The sequence below is a fragment of the Hevea brasiliensis genome, chromosome 15, assembly GCF_030052815.1.
Source record: "Hevea brasiliensis isolate MT/VB/25A 57/8 chromosome 15, ASM3005281v1, whole genome shotgun sequence".
NCBI lineage: Eukaryota > Viridiplantae > Streptophyta > Magnoliopsida > Malpighiales > Euphorbiaceae > Hevea > Hevea brasiliensis.
In genome coordinates, this window is record NC_079507.1 from 54,942,829 (window position 1) to 54,961,062 (window position 18,234).

The 18,234-nt window shown below is 32.1% G+C and overlaps 1 protein-coding gene across 2 annotated transcripts; it reads left to right on the plus strand.

The window, feature by feature from the left end:
* Positions 1-13,584: 13,584 nt before the first annotated feature.
* On the plus strand, positions 13,585-16,556 carry LOC110648531 (uncharacterized). 2 transcript variants are annotated; one of them, XM_021802798.2, is made up of 2 exons: positions 13,585-14,070; positions 15,011-16,556. In XM_021802798.2, the coding sequence occupies exons 1-2, from the start codon at positions 14,008-14,010 to the stop codon at positions 16,109-16,111; spliced, it is 1,164 nt and encodes a 387-aa protein (XP_021658490.2). In that variant the 5' UTR covers positions 13,585-14,007; the 3' UTR covers positions 16,112-16,556. The 2 variants fall into 2 exon arrangements, with proteins under 2 accessions (XP_021658490.2, XP_021658491.2); XM_021802799.2 differs by having other exon boundaries at positions 15,014-16,556.
* The last annotated feature ends 1,678 nt before the right edge of the window (positions 16,557-18,234 follow it).

Below are 18,234 nucleotides of genomic sequence, written 5' to 3' on the forward strand. Positions count from 1 at the left end.
AGGCACGATTTATGTTGCATTCATAACTGTGAAAGTGCCATATATGTTGTTGCGGTAATTTGGAGCAGTATGCGTGTGTTGGCGTGCTTGTGATGTGGTGTGAACTATGGATAGGACAGGTAGTCATGGCTTGAGTTCTTCACTGGGACCCGATCCTTCGGGGGGGTAGTCACGGCTCGAGTTCTTCGCTGGGACCCCCGATTTGGTTTATTAAGCGAAAGTCCGGCTTGAGTTCTTCGTTGGCACCAAGTTGGATTTAAGAGAGCTGTATAGGGGATCAGCTCCCATATATTATGATTGATATTACAGGGTGTGTGAGTGCTCCAAATTACCTTTTTGATATTATGATGTGCAATTGTTGTTGATGTTGCATTTCACTCTAGAGGGTGCATTAGTTTTAGATAGTTATAGAGATTATGGTTAAAATTGATATTTTACTCTCTGAGTCGAACGCTCACTCCTGTTCAACATATTTTTTTTCCAGGCTACAGGAGGAGACATTTTTTGAATAACATGTCCCTTTTCTCTCAGGTTATGAAAAGATTACTTAATTGTATTATTATTCTCTAAATTTGTAATTTAGGACTCCGCATGTGCTAGTAGTAGCATTAAGCCTGTCAGGGACTGTATGAATTCAAGTTTTCGTATTAATAAATGAAAAGAAAAAAAAAATTATGAGTTTTAAATGGTTATAAATGAGGTAACAGGGTTGAGCTGGGCTCCCCAAATTTTTATTTCTGATAATTTCTGGGCTAAGTTGGCCCGAAATATGAGTATAACAGTTTAATTTAAATTATTTTATGTGCATATTGGGCCTAAATTGTGGGCGTGGTTATGGATTTGAGGAATAGTTAGGCTTACTACGAGCCTCGGGGGCTTTAAGCTGGCCCAGGTCCTAGTGCCGGTCCGGCCCATAGGTTGGGTCGTGACAAAGTTGGTATCAGAGCTTAGGCTCTAGATTCATGGGAAATAATATAATTGGGAGTGTAAAAGGAGTCTTGTTAGGATGTTACATGCGGAGTATAGGATTCTGTTTCGTCTTTTTCTGTAATTCTTTGTTTCTAGATTCTGCGTTATACATCGGGAAATATAAAAGTACCTCAGTTAGTGTCTTGATTTTCGTGGAGTACATAGAAATATGAAATAGATTTAGCAAACTTATTGAGGTCTGCCATGGAAACACGTATTCTAATAAATACTATATTTTTGTCAGTATGGGTTTAAATGGTGTGCCCATTTCGTGCAAGGCACGAGTACATAAAGGTGAGTTTTGAAAGTACAGTTGCCCTAGATAAGGATGAGGATACTACTGCTGGCAGTCGTCAATGGATGATCCAGTTAGAATAAGTTTATGATAATAGAAGATTCAAGAGAGATAAGAAATTAGGAGACCTAGTCTTTCAGGACGTATCGTAGTAACTATACAATGTTCTCAATGTCTGCTCTGTAAGCTGCAGATTACAGTACCGACATGAGATTATTGTGTAGAGCTGCGTGCATCCCCGTGGTGCTCCATAATGAGAGTGTTTGCGGATGGCTTCTGTTTTGGTACAGTTATGCCAGAACAGAGTTTTATATCTGCAGAGGAGTTGGGAACTCCTGGTTAGGAGTCTAGAGTTAGAATATTGAAAGGTTACAGTTGGGAGATAACTTGAGTCAGTGACTCAGTTACCCTAGCATGAGCTAGAGTTACAATAAGAATTGCCATCAGACCAGAGGTTTCGGATTAGTTGCAAAGTAAAGGTGACACCTATAGAGTGAGATTATCTAGTATTCAGTATGGAATTTTGGATGGTTTTTGCAGTATGACAAACATTTTGCTTAGAGCTTAGTGAGAATAGTATACCTTGTGTGTATTAGTATGGAATAAAGTACAACCCTACTACCTAGAGAAGGTTGAAATTATGAATTGATGATTTACAGAGCTATGATATGATAAAAGAGACATTAATTTGACATGGTTTTGGGCAACGTGGTAAATGTAGTACCTTTGTTGCAGCAAGTTAGGGTATAGTCCTATCTTTTCAGAAGGGATCGAAAGTTATTACTAATAATGGTGACCAACAAAATAGTGCCCCAGATGGGACTGTAGAGTGTGGTAGAAAGTAGTTGGCTCGGGTATCCTACAGAGGATACAAGTTCTATTATAGGAATCATATATAATCAGATCACGATGGGTGTAAATCCTTTGAATTGGATGACGGGTTTGGGTGCCCGGAATTTTAAGTTTTGGCTAATTGAGTAAACATGGAAAAAAAAAATAATAATAATAATAATAATAACAAATAAATAAAATTACTGCAGAATCAGTTCTCAAGGTAGTAAGGGTATTATGTAAACTAAAGGATAAGAATAGAAATCATACGATAAAGGTATGACTGCAATTTCCTGAGTTCCTTTCTAACTTCATATTGTTCGAAATAATAGTATAATCTAATTATAACAGTGTTAAGAGTAATAATTTAGCAAAGATAAATCACAGAAGGCCAATGGATAGAGAAAGTACATAATGAAAGTTCGGACAATTGATTGCAGATGCAATATAATTTAAATGCCAGTGAAAGTACTAGCTAGAGTGGTCAAAAGACCAAATCTGAGTAGCACAGATATGTGATAACGTGGTAGAGACTCTGAAAGATATAGTTAGCAAGTACAGCTGTCATGTTAGGAAGAAGAATGGAACCAGGGATAGAATAGCCAAGTTCTATTTTGGGTAAGACAAAAGAATTAAATGAAAGGACAACCTGAAGGGCGCGTAATAAAAGGAACAAAGTTAAGATATAGGGTAGACTAAGTGTTATTCTTGGCAAGGAGAATGACAAGGATAGAGAACCCGAAATGGGACCATATTAGTGAGAATAGTGATGGAGGTATGGAATCTAGGAATGTGATACTCATAGCAGGATGTAGTTGAGATTGTGACAGGGGCTAAAATATAGAGCTTGGAGTTACATGATTGGATCATACTTTATTTATTCCCTATTTCTAAAGTGAAGTGGATAGTAATGGGGCAAGAATATTTTAACTTGTTAACAGTATTAAGAAGATTAGGCGAGGAATACAATAATAATGAGCAAAAAGTAGAAGGTGTGCAATGATATTACTGACTATCTAATTAGGCAGAGAAAAAGAAGTTAGTAAGTAGTAAGTTGAATAAAAGTTAATCTAAAGGATTGAATAGGTATGATGAGTGGAAAGAATTATAGATAATGGCACATAGGCTTTAGGTTAGACTTTTGAGATAGTGAGAAGAGAGTAGAGGTTCATTATGAATGTCAGGCAAGCATTGTTAGTGTGATCAACAGAATTACTTTGCAGTGAAGCAATGACGACAGAACAACAATAGGGGTAGAACGAGAAGTGACAAGTATGGGTGGTTATAAATCACTAAAAAGTTAAAGGATCAAATTAATGACCATAGATAAGGGTGGAATTAATGTTGGAAGGATCTAATAGTGAGAGAAATCTTTCAAGAATCAACAAAAGTTAAGGGCACAATATAAACGATGATAGATATGAATTATAGGTCGAGTATAAGTAAAGTTAATAAATTATAAAATATTATGTCAGGAAGGACAATGGTACGGTAAAGGGTTCATGCAGATGATACCTTATAGGTAGAGCACAATTGTGCTAGGAGATGATGAAATTTAAAGAGAAAGACCAAGAAACATAGGTTAAATATTATTATATGGACAATCGAGCGTAGTTGAATATAAGAGTATTTTTCTTTCTTTTCAAGTTTAGTTTGTGCTTTTGGTTCTAGAAGGTTATATAAGGAACAGAGACTGAGTCAAGGAGACCTAGTTATTTGAGAGTTTGGTAGGCACCAATTCATACATAATTTCCTGATATGAGAATGACAGTAAGTACATACCTAGTGTTAAGTATGAAAGGACGATCAGAATAGTGACAGGAGTCAAATGGAGTTAGCTACCAAGGCTTGCAACCGTTTTAAACTATGAGCTAGAGGAAGTACTATTTATGGATGAGTTTCAATAGATGAAATTGTTTCTAATGGGAAAAGTTGAGGCTGAAGTTTGGAAAGCTATGGGCAGTATATGTGATTATATTAAGGAGAATGAACATGTGAAGTATTTTGTTTAGAATTAAGGTATGGCATACATTTTCCACAGCCATGTTAGTTCAGATGGAACTTATAGTTTCTGGGGCTCATATCCATCCAGGATAAGCAATTTCCTACTAAGGCGGGTAGGGAATGATAATGTTCTGATAGTTAAGTTGGAAAAAGGGGATACAAGAAAAATTTTCTATGGTTAATTATAAGTGTTACAAAAGGTGAAGAATGTGCTGGTAGGAGAAAATCGTAAGGTTAGAATTCCTGAAGTAATAGAACTAATAATCAAGATAAGACTAAGAAATAAAATGAAAGTTAAAGTTGATGATGGGATGGACATTCTTGAAGGAAAAGGGAAGTGGATAAGATGCAAAGGACAGGAAGAAAGCTCGATAGAGCCAGTTATAATGATGAGGATAAGGAGGAATAGGTATGCTAGGAACACACTAAGGGATGTTTAAAATAAGTTATTATGAGATGATAGATTAAAGGAGTAGTGGAGCCTCGATCTGAGTGCCAATGTGTCAGAAGTAGGCCACATGCTGAGTCTAGATATTTCCATTCCAAAGAAGGAGTGAGAATTGATAAAGTCGTATTGGATTGAGTTGTCAGGGAATATAAACACTTTTGTTACCTAGAAGGAGAGACCCAATTTACTTTCCAATGTTGATAAATGATACACTTGGCCCTTGGAGGAGACTCTACCTGACTAGTTACATAAGATGGATAGAGGTTGGTCTAAAGTGCCTTAGTAATGACACAAGAGATTAAAAATTTGAAGTATCATGGGAGTGAGAAGATTTATAGGTATTGACCACTGAGGTCATAAGAAAAGTGAAGATCTCGAACAAGATACCTAGATTAGGTGCTACAGGAAAGTTACTCATAGGATACCATGAAATAAGGAACATAAATTATGTCATTGGGGAAAACAGAGATTATTGAAACAAAGGAATGAGGACTGAAGTCACCAAGAGACATGTTGGGGCGTAATAAAAGTGAGGTAAGCACCAAAGTTGATTGAAGTTATGAGACATCAAGTCAAGAACAGTGAGATATAGCGAATACTTGAAATGTCAGAAAGATGGTCAATGAATAGTTACAAGATAAAAGCCCTCTAGAAAGAGATGATGACAAATAGGACACTATAGTAGAATCAGTGAACAGTAGGATGTCATATATAATATACGAAGCGTTTGAAGAATAAATGTTTTATCAATTTCTGCATAGCTGGAGGAGTAATGATTGTGCTTGTTCTAATAATCTTCTTTTCCTTATCTCTTGTTTATTCGAAAATTCGAGGACGAATTTTTCTTAAGGGGGGAAGAATGTAACATCCAGAGAAAAAAAAAAAAAAAAAAAGGTTCAAAAACGGGAGAAGGAACTCCCCCCCCCCCCCTTCCCCCTTTTCTCTTCTCTCTCCTCTCCTTCCCTCTCTTCTTCTTCTTCCTTTCTCCGGCGACCAGCCGGCGACGTCCCAAGCAGTTCTCCACCCGGCCGGCGACCCTCCGGCGGCGGACCACGGCGGCAAGAGAGGAGAAGAGAGAGAAAACGCCGCGCCGATGGCGTGGCTTTCCGACGCGATTCGGCCGTCGACGTCCGATCGAGGCGATTCCGTGGCATTGGAAAGCTTGTTCCGAGAGCTTTCTTTTGATACCAATTTTGAAGCAAATGGAGGTCGGATGAGTGAGATATGGAGGAGAGAAGTTTCAATTTTTCAAGCTTTTTCGTCAGATCTACGACGATCCGACCGTTGGATCGATGATCCGAGACCACATATGGACTGAGGAAGAGGAGAGGAACATGGTGGTATGATCAGATCCGGCAAATGTCGCAGCGGCCGTGGCGCCACCGTCTTGTGATGGTTCCGTGATGGCTCGGTGGGCTATGGAGATAATTCAACTTCCAGAGGCTTCCTCATAAATTTTTGGAATTTTTGAGACACAGATAAATTTCGGGTAAGACTATTTACATTATTTATTTATCTGTGGAGCATAAATCTGATGTTTCTTAAGTAGAAAAAATTGGAGAAAAATTCTAAGAAAAATATATGATGAAAGTAAAATTATTTGGAGATATTCTATGGTGTTAGTTGAATTTTTGAGTGATTGTAGAATATTTTTGAGAAATATGGATGGATTTTAGTTAGATTTTTAGCATATGAGCATATAAGATTATTTGAAATTAAGATGTTTAAATTTTATATGATTGGTTGAAGCTTGAGGATGGAGGTTTAAATATGTGAATATTAAATTGGGTTGAATTAAGGATATGTTAGTTGTTGGAAACTTAGGAAATTGAGTAAAATTCTTGAATAAAATATTCATGGGTGATTAGAAAATTACAATTCATTTTGCAATAGCCTTATAATATTATTAAGGACCGCGGGGCAAAATTTTAGAATTTTTAGAGCTTGTTTGAGTGGATTTTTAAAAAATGTCAATTATAGGGACTAAAACGTAATTTTTAAGATTTTGAGTATTGTCTGATTTGGAGGGCCCAAGAGGGGCCATGTGATATTGATGAGATGTGATTGTGGAAATTGAGAATTTGGAAGTGTTATTTGAGCCTTTTTGCAGGTTGGGTAGGTCCCAGGTATAGGGAAAATTCACGATTTAGGCATGAATTAGGCTGTCTATTGCCTCTTTAGAGTTTTGTCTTAACTTAGTACTAATAAATTTATAATTTAATTATTAGGTGATCGATGTCAGCTATTTTTACGCATCCAATGATCACAATAGTCATCGATTGTCTTGTGAGTAAAATATTAATTTTAATTGTAATTTCAATATTATTATATGTTCAAGCATGCCCATGCATCACTTATATGCATATATCTATGTAGATAAACTTTAGGCACGATTTATGTTGCATTCATAACTGTGAAAGTGCCATGTATGTTGTTGCGGTAATTTGGAGCAGTGTGCGTGCGTTGGCATGCGTGTGATGTGGTGTGAACTATGGATAGGACGGGTAGTCATGGCTTGAGTTCTTCGCTGGGACCCGATCCTTCGGGGGGGTAGTCACGGCTTGAGTTCTTCGCTGGGACCCCCGATTTGGTTTATTAAGCGAAAGTCCGGCTTAAGTTCTTCGCTGGCACCAGGTTGGATTTAAGAGAGCTGTATAGGGGATCAGCTCCCATATATTATGATTGATATTACAGGGTGTGTGAGTGCTCCAAATTACCTTTTTGATGTTATGATGTGCAATTGTTGTTGATGTTGCATTTCACTCTACAGGGTGCATTAGCTTTAGATAGTTATAGAGATTATGGTTAAAATTGATATTTTACTCTCTGAGTCGAACGCTCACTCCTGTTCAACATGTTTTTTTTCCAGGCTACTGGAGGAGACATTTTTTTAATAACCTGTCCCTTTTCTCTTAGGTTATGAAAAAATTATTTAATTGTATTATTATTCTCTAAATTTGTAATTTAGGACTCCGCATGTGCTAGTAGTAGCATTAAATCTGTCAGGGACTGTATGAATTCAAGTTTTCGTATTAATAAATGAAAAGAAAAAAAAATTTATGAGTTTTAAATGGTTATAAATGAGGTAACAGGGTTGAGCTGGGCTCCCCAAATTTTTGTTTCTGATAATTTATGGGCTAAGTTGGCCCGAAATATGAGTATAACAGTTTAATTTAAATTATTTTATGTGCATATTGGGCCTAAATTGTGGGCGTGGTTATGGATTTGAGGAATAGTTAGGCTTACTACGGGACTCGGGGGCTTTAAACTGGCCAGGGTCCTAGTGCCGGTTCGGCCCATAGGTTGGGTCGTGACAATTAATCTAGGAAATTAATCGTAACTGGCCTTTGAAAAGTGAAAAAAAAATGTTTTTGGTTTTTTTTAATTTAAGTATAAATTAATCAATTAACAAATAATAATAAACTTTTTTTAGAAAATTTCATAGTAATTAGATTGATAATAGAAATTCGATATAAGAAATAACTTATATATAAAAAATATTTTTTATTATTTGATTATAATGTTAAACTAATGATATATATTTATGTTATATATATTTAAATATTTTTACATTATAATAAGATAATTAAAATCTATAAAATAAAAAATAATTTTTTTAAAAAAATAAAAAAAAATATATATTTTTTAAACGACTTAATTTTTTCTGTGATTATAAAAATATTTTTCATTGACTCTTTTTCTTAACTTTTTTAAATACTAAAAAAATAAAAAATATATAGTTTTTTGAAATAAATAGAGAATTTAATATTTTTTTAAATAAAATCTTATTTTCTAAATTTAATTATTTTATATTAAATAAAAAAAAAGTATAATTATCATTCAAAATCATTTTTATATTAATAATACGATTTATAAATTTTATTGTATTCTTTAATGAAATTAGTAGTACGATTTAACTCTAAATTGGGAGAGCCTTTCGTGACCTAAAATTTTCTTTTATTAAAAAAATTTTTGAATTAAAAAAAAAAAAAAGCATTGAATGATGCACTCACATTGACATTGACATTGTTCGGAGTTTATTAGGGTCCCAAGGAAATATCGGGCAAGTAAAAGAAAATGCCAAAAAGACAAATAGACCCTGACAAGTTTAGGGGTTGACAGGTAGTAGACGATGGCATGAAAGGGACAAAAAAGTCTCAAAGGCTCCAACTATTAGGTGAAGCTCACTTTTAGGTACAGCACCAAAAAAAAAAAAAATGAATAAGTAACGAATCAGATCAACCAAATCATTCCAAATTTCCAACCCATCATCCTGACTTTGGATTACAAATTTGAATCCCATAAATTAAAGTTTTTTTTTTAATTAAAATTACATAAAAATTTTGTGTTTTATAAGTTATATATAATTCTATATAAAGCAGTTAAATATTTTGATTCGTGATATTTTCTTTAATAATATTATTATTATTAATAATATTATTATATTATATTTATTTTAATAATTTATTCATCAAATTTTATATATTTTTTATAAAATTTTTACAATATGGATTCCCCTTAAATTGACAGTGATAAAAACATCGTCTGTGGAAAACTTTACCTTAGGCTTTATTAATGCAAAAATGGACTACCCCGTTGCGTTGGCATGACGGCGTTTGTATGTTAAAAAAACATTTGTTAAATTGAGATTGTGATATGCATCGCATGTCAAGCCCAGAGGTTGCCACGTTTCACTTGTTGATTGGACAGCATTGCCATACTCCACCACGCGTGGCTTGCAAATATTGAGTTTGGAAAATCTAGCATTGCCAAAACTAAATTATACTCGTACTCACTTTTTTAAATAATATTATTATTAATTAAAAATTACTTAATTTAAAAAATTTAAATTTATAAATAAAAACTCTAAGAATATTTTTATATTTCTTATTTACTGTCCATCAGAAAGCTTTTCTCGTGTTCTTATCTCTTAATTTTTATGTTTGGAAAGATTAACGACGTAAGAATTAAATTCTATTTTTTTTTTTATCAAATTTATCAGATTTTAAAAGAAATGATTTTAATTATGGCTATTTATATCAAAATTACTTAATTATCCTTATCAGTGAACGGAGTTTGACGGCAATCTCTGGTCTTTTCCACAAGGATAAAATTTCGGCATGTGGTTCCGCATATGCCGCTCGGGTGTTACCCCTGATTAGATTCAAAAATATCACATTGTTATTTTTTAAACTATGCAAATTTTTTGAGTCTTGACTTAGATATTTTAAGCTTAGCTTTTTTTTTTTCCACAGTAAAATCTAATTTTTGAAGCGTGTGTATATATATAATATATTTAATTTTTAATAATTAGAATAACAAAAATATTAAAATAAATTAGAATAATTAAATTTATTTACATTTTTTATTTTTTCAAGAATTTAATTTCATTTGATATCAAGAATTATTATTTGATGCTTTATAATTGTTATTAAGAAATTTATTACGTTATTTTTGTTAATTTAAAACAAAAAAGTCCATCCTACTTCACATCACTGTTTTACTTGGATTTAAAAAAAAATATTTTGAGAAACAATCAGATAGTAGTATGATTAATCTTTCTTAACATTTGTGATGTAAAAATGAAAATGTTTCGAGTTTGAGTTTTTTTAAATATTTCTCATTATGCAGCCCATTAATTGTTACTATATTCATTGACCAGTGAAAGAGGGATATATCCTCGTTTTGTATTATATCAACTATTATTGAGCCTCAATTGAATAAAAAACAAAAATAATTCAAAATTTTATTCGGAATATGAATGAATTGAACTCTATTAATAGAGTAGAATCAATCAGGGTGATAAAGGGTCAGCTCAAGCTTAGTCTAGTGATCAAGACATCGTTCACATTGAACAACGCCTCAGGTTCGAGCCTTCTCCTAACAAAATGTATATCTGAAAAAATATATATATATATCAGGGTGATAAAAGGGGACTATAATTCAAATTTTAAAATTTTTACTTAAAAAATTTGATATTTCTTATTTGAAATATAAAAATTTATAAAAATTCAATTTATTGATTTTGTTTTAATATTTAGGTTTGAAATGAAAAAATTTAATTAATTTTAACTTGAAAATTTTAATTAAGAAAGTGGGAGCTTTGACTTTCCAAAAAATTAAGATATATGATCGATAAAATCAATAAAATTTTAGCACTTTATGAAAATTTAAAATTTATGAAATGAATTATTCAATTAAAGAAGACCTAAAAGTGTATGCATTTCTAATTAATAATCCTATCATCCAAAAAGTGAAAAATATTCACAGCATTTTCTTATTAGTTAGTTGGGAGAATGAGAATATGCTAAACCATCATATATATATATATATATATATATATATATAAAACAAAAAGATGTAAAATATTATCATTTCATTTATTAAATTAAATAATCATATAAAGCTAGTCTTAAATAAATACAAAATTTAAAATTAGCCTATCTTAAAAGTAGTTTTGGTTTGAGGATGACAAAATACTATATTCAAACTTTCTCTTCTACCTTAAATCCCTTAGAATTTGCACTAAAGGGAAAAAAACAATCAAGTACTTGCAAAAAATTGAAGTTTTATGTATGATAAAACCAAAGTCATAAATTAATTATTGTTTGAAAAACTATGAAGTTACAATTCCTATAATTTTTTTTTTTTTTTTGAAAAAGAGGAAGATGGAAATATTGAATCCCTCATTTTGAGACACCCAAAGTGAAAATGAGGCTCCTTGAATAATCAAAATAATAATAATAATAACAACAACCTTTATAAATTAACAATAGTCTTCACTTATTGGCTTTTGTTGTTCTCATATATAATTGCAAATACCTTTTTACAAGAGCATATATGTCTAGAGCCCCTCATCATTCCTATTTTTTATGCACAATGTTGTAATCAAGCCACCTACTTTATAACTTCTCATTGTTGTTTTAAGTATATTTAGAAAAAGGAAAAGCAAAAGCATCAAGTTAACTATCATATCTAGAAGTGATTTGTATGAAATTGGTCTCTAAGTGAATTTTATCTATAAAATTAAGAGTTTAAATTTTAAAAATATTACTCATAATATGAATATGAAATTATTATATGTTTAAATAAAAAAATTATTTTTATAAAATAAAGTTACATGAGTTATAATTAAAAATAAATATCTTTTACATAAAAAAAAATCATTACTTTTCTTTTAATCTCTCTATGTCATCACAGTCCAATGCCAAAAAAAAAAAAAAAAAAAAAAACTTAGATATTTGCTTGAAAGCTATGTTCCTTTTGTTGTGCCTTTGTAATCCACTCCATTTATTAATTTAAAAAATTATATATTTGTTAATTGTGGAAAGATAAAGTAATTAATGACTTCCTTTGAGTCTGTCCAATGAGCATTTCTTATGGCTAAGTGACAAATATCACAAGTCAAGAGAAGTGAGAATTCCAAGAACAAATGGACTGAGCTATCAAGGGGCCACTCCATTTTTTTTTTATATATCTTTTATTTAAAGCAAAATATTAATTTTTTGAAAATATATTAATTAAATAATATTAAAAATAATTTAAAATTAAATTTAATAATTTTTAATAAAAAAATATTAAAAAATAAAAATAATTTTTTAAATTATTTTTTAATAATATTTAAAATATTTTTTATGCAAAATAATTTTAAATCTCCAAATTTAATAATTTAGTGATAAAAATAAAATTATAAATAAATAAATGATCATAAAAAACATCATTCATTTTCTTTTAATAAGTGAATGAACCATTAATTGAGTAACAAATGAGAGATTAAAATCCTCATAATTGGATTAGATAAATTAATATCACAACATAATTATTGGTTGGATGGGAACATAGTATCTAACACATGCAATAATTTTTCCAAAACTCCTAAATTTTCCCAATTAATTATTGATTAATTACTAATCCTAATGAAGAAGCTAATCATCTATGATTAAGGAAAAACTTTAAACTTTCCAAAACCCAAATGCTTGAAAAATATTGCTTCATAATTGTCATTCTTTACTCTTTAGTAACTCTTAGCATTAGCAATCCAAAAGTTTTCATATTTATTTCTTTAATTAAATTACACCTTGCCTTTTCCTAACCTAAGAAAAATGTACCTTTTTATTACACCCAAATTGCAATAATAATGAGATAGAAAGTGGTAAATTACTCGGTAAAAATTATTACATTCGAACTCGATTAATATTTTTAATATGTTCTAAATTCGATTAAAAATTATTTTATTATTTAAATTCATTCAAAATTTGATTATTATTTGAAAAATATTATAATTCATTTAATTTCATATATTTTAATTAATAATCTATATAAAAATTTTTTATTAATAATTTATTTTTTAAAATTTTAATAATTTCATAAAAATAATTGAATTACATTTTATTTAAAATAAAATATATAAAATTTTTAAATATTGTTATAAATATATATTTTATATTTAATCAATTATTTATATAAACGAGTTCGGATAAAAACACCTAAAATTTAAAATTTAAACTCAACTCGAATATTATTACTCAAATCTCAACTCGTTCAAAATCCAATTATATATTATCTAAACTCATCTTATTAGAATTTAATTAAATCAAATATCATAAATATTCGATCTATTACCATATTTATTACTAATCTTACTCTCTTTTTTTAAATTCCTTAGTAAAGGAACTCGAAGGCAAATTAGTAAACTTACTTAGATTACAATAATTATTGATGTTAACATTAAAAATAAAAATTCTTAATTAAAACATATTAGTCATTTAATAAGGTTATTTAATAAGGTTAATTATGTTTAAATAACACTGTAAAAAAAGGTCAAACGGTTCCTTGTACAACTGCCCTCTGATTTGTGAACTTGCCAGATCAGCACAAATCCTAGTTGGAGACAGTTAACTTCCGTGTGAAAATAATTTCATCCGTTGGATCAAGGCTTGTGGAAAATTTGTGCCGATCTGACGGTGAACGAGGGGTGTGGCATGATTTTTTTTTTTATGTGGAAGAATTAATGTGCAGAAATAATGGAATTTATGAGGGTGATCTACTAATTTGAGTAGTTGTTTGTCTGTGTCCACGTTTCTCTCTCTATATATATTGGATTTTTTCTTTTTTTCTCGGAAAATTATAGTTTTTATCTGGTGATTGGGCTTAATACAAACCACCAAACGGCTATACAAGCCAGGGAGCGAGAGAGAGGGAAAGAGGGAAGGAGAGGGATCGTGGGATTTACAGTTACCGGATTTTTCTATTAGGAATTTGAGGGTGCTGGTTGAAGAGGGGAGAAAAGGTGTTTGATCTGGGTTTTGAGGATCTCTCTCAATTTTGCTTTGAGAGAGAGAGAGAGAGAGAGAGAGAGAGAGAGGTTTAAACAGAGAATTTGATTGAGCATTTGTGTTTTTTTTGGTCAATTTGTAGAGTGGTATTACAACTTGATCATAGAAATTTGGTGGTGGTAATCATGTCTGATGGGTATTACAGTTCGAAGAAGACTGATGATAAATGCGAAGACGTTTGTGGCCAGGTAAGGTTTTGAATTTTTTTTTCTTTTTTTCATTGATATTGGCTTTGTTTTCGAGTTTGAGGTAATGGGTGTCGTGTTTATCTGTCTTTGATTAACGTTCAATGGGATTTTTTTTAAAAATGCTTCAGCATTTGAAAATTGTGGGGATTGCTTTTATGCTTCCTTAAACTCTTGAACTTGGCTGATAGCTTTAATTTTTTAATTGTTGAGGTAATGAACTTTTATACGGTTCTGTTTTCTTCTTCTTCTCCTTCCTTTTTTCCCATTTCTCCTATTAATAGCTTTCTGAGATTTTTAGTTTCGTTGAATTTTGATGTCACAGTGCATTAGGATGGAATATGAAATGCATTTTGGATTTGAGAGTGAGGTTATTGATTTTGCATATGAATTGTTTACTACTTGAAATTTTTTTTGTTCTGTTCTATACTGGAAGGAATATGAAAATTGATGATTCGGGTTATTGTCAGAAGTTTATTTTATTTTTTTAATTAAGATTTCTAGGCAGCATTTGCCGCTTTTTTTTTTTTTTTTTTTTTTTTGACACTATGTCTTTCTCGTAGGAGGAACACTCCGATTATTTTGAGTCAATGGAAATGGTGTTTTTACATATGTCTTTACCAATTTCCCATTAAAATTTAGTTTGTTTCTGGTTTATAGAGCTCGATGCTAGCCTTTAAGGTTCATTTAAAACTAGTTGAACCAGTATACTGTAACATTTGAATTGCATTGTTAAAACTATGATGATTGGATATGAGTTTGAATATTGTTTCAGCAAGGTTATTTTAGTTATATTTTATTATGCAATATGATATGTTTAATATTGGGTGACAACCGGCGTTCGTTCGTCATGACTCGTGATATGGATTCTTAGTAAATAAACGATGAGTTGAGTATATGTTTAATATTGGTGTCTTAGGAAATTTTTGTTTTAATTTTGCAGCAGGCCTCCCGTGCAGCTTTGACCATGTCAAGAGTGAAGTGTATTTTGAAAGGACTGGATTTGAAGACCTATATATTCTTGTTTGCAGTTGTTCCTTTAGGAATTTTTGGATTGTGTTTGCATGGCCAGAAGATCTCCTATTTCTTGAGACCATTATGGGAATCTCCTCCAAAGCCCTTCCGGATAATTCCTCACTACTATCATGAGAATGTTTCAATGGAGACGCTTTGCAAGCTTCATGGGTGGGGGATTCGTGAATCACCAAGACGAGTTTATGATGCAGTTCTATTCAGTAATGAAGTAGATATTCTTACAATTCGATGGATGGAACTGTATCCTTACATAACCCAGTTTGTACTTCTTGAATCAAACTCAACATTTACTGGCCTACCCAAATCATTGCTCTTTGCTCGTAATCGTGATAAGTTTAAATTTGTAGAGTCCCGTCTGACTTATGGAACAATTGGGGGGAGATTTAGGAAAGGGGAAAACCCCTTTGTGGAAGAGGCATATCAGCGAGTAGCCCTGGACCAGCTTATTAGAATAGCAGGTATAGAAGATGATGACTTGTTGATAATGTCTGATGTTGATGAGATCCCTAGTGCCCACACAATTAATCTCTTGAGGTGGTGTGATGACATCCCGCCTATCCTTCATCTTCAGCTGAGAAATTACTTGTACTCTTTTGAGTATTATGTAGATAGCAAGAGCTGGCGAGCTTCAGTTCACAGCTACCGGACAGGGAAAACTAGATATGCGCATTATCGACAGGCAGATGTCCTCTTGTCAGATGCTGGTTGGCACTGCAGCTTTTGTTTCCGCTACATTAGTGACTTCATATTTAAGATGAAAGCTTACAGCCATTATGATCGGGTGAGATTCTCTCATTACTTGAACCCTAAAAGAGTTCAGGAAGTGATTTGTAAAGGCACTGACCTATTTGACATGCTTCCTGAGGAATACACATTTAAGGAGATCATAGGGAAAATGGGTCCTATTCCTCGATCTTACTCGGCAGTTCACCTTCCTTCGTATTTATTGAATAATGCTGATAAGTACAAATATCTCTTGCCTGGTAACTGCCAGCGAGAACGTGGCTGAACTGCTGAAATTTCTCACGAAATGAGGCATGTTTTGTAAATGTTGGAGGTGCATATTGTTCTTCTTTGCACCAAAAAGGGCTGTATTAGACACAATCAATGGTGATGGTGTGATAATGGTGCAGCTATGCCTTGTATCCAACAAATCCATGTCATTCTTTAGGGTGATGTAGGGATGAGCCTGATGTGTTCTTGGAGTAAGAGTGGACACACTGTGTATTCCTTTCTGTGGTCATGGATTTCTTCCGTTTTGGAGGCAGGTCCAATTTTTCCAGGGGATATCTTGTTGTGAACGAGGACTAGCTTTTATGGCTTTGGTTGACATGCATGCCACCTTTTGCCGGTATGGCAGATTAATTTTCTCTGTAACCGGAATTCATAATAGCACCTGTAGTGGTAACAGCTTTATGATTTTCAATAAATATTAGGGTCGATTCATCCGTCAACTCTTCCTGTGGTTAGGAGGCTTCTTCTATCAATCTATCCTGAAAGTGACGAACAATTTTTGTTCATGCATCATTGGAATTTTGACTAGTAAATCTGAGGAACACATTTGGCTAGGTATCTTTCATAATGTTGGAGAGCTTTGGTTATTTTTGAAGGAAAAGGTGGCAAAAAGGTGAATTTGACTCTTCAATTTTCCATAAAGTTTAATTTTAGGAAAATGATTTGATAAGCCTCTAAATTGTAGGCAATGGTCAATTGAGCCCCTATAAAATTTTTGGGTCCAACCAAACCCCCTTTACTCGCAAACTTCAATAATTATGCTCGTAAGAATTACGAGTGCGACTATTCGTTAACTATTAGGATTTCTCAGCCTTATCAATAAGGGCGACTAAACTTTGGTTACAATTGAAAAGTTGCACTGAATCGCTTTCATTTCACTTTTTGTTTTTTTTTTTTTTAATTTAGTTATCTTTTATGAAAAATTTGTTTTTCAATTCGATTAGCTTGGAAAAATTTTTTGAATCAACTGAAGTTTTGAGGTACATAGTCTGATTCTATCCTTAGCCCGTATGTTGTTTGCCTTGAGTAATCAGCCCAAACAGTGAGCCCAAATGTCCAAGAGCCCAAGATCAAGAGGATTTAATCCTAAACCGCAAATCTCCTCTAGGTCTTCTCTCTCTCTCGGTTGTGTACTAGATTACTCTGTCTGAATTTGAATTCGATTAATATTAACAAAATTGAAAGCCATCTCAAATTTATTTAAAATTTATTTTTAACTATCCAAATCCGTCTCAAATCTAATTATCATTACTAAAAAATAATCTGAAATCCGTTTAATTTTACATATTTTAATTAATATTTTGTATAATAAATATTTTAATTAATAATTTATATTTTAAAAATTTAGTTATTTCATAAAATATTTAGATTCCATTTTATATAAAATAAAATATATAAAAATTTACAAATATTATTATAAAAATATATATTTTATATTTAATTAAGTATTTATATAAACGGGTTCGGGTAACGAATACCCAACGTATAAAACTCGAATCCTACCTGAACCCGCTATAAATATTATTTTTTAAACCCGAACTCGATTATATAATACCCAAACTTATCCTGTTAGAGTTCGGTCGGATCGGATCGTATACCCCAAAAACCTGATTCGTTGCTATCCCTATTGTGTACGAAATGGCAATAGTTAGCCTAATTGGATTCACATATTTATGCCTTGTGCCCTTTTTTTAACGTTCAAAAACACACCATTTAAGGTAAGAGTTCTTTCCCCTTATAAGCACCTTTGGGGTGTCACATGAGCATTGGCCTATCAATTCATTGTGTTTCATTATTATAGGTTCGTTACTTTTCATTTTATGGGAGCTCATCTACTCGATGGCTTTAATAATCTCCTCCGCACCAAAGCAGCTCATCAACAATAGCTTTCATTAGCTCTTCCTTTCTAGTGACTCACTTCTCAAATGGCTAACCCCAAAACCCAAAGAGTGTTTTGCTAATTTTTGGTGATCACATGAAGGATTATGAGGTTCGATTCCATTGGTTGCTCCATTTTTTACTTGTTGTCTTCTGGCTAATTGCTAGAGTTTTCCACGATGATTCCTTTCCAGGTGCTAGAAGCATAGATAGAATCACTGTTGATGTCGTGATTTATGA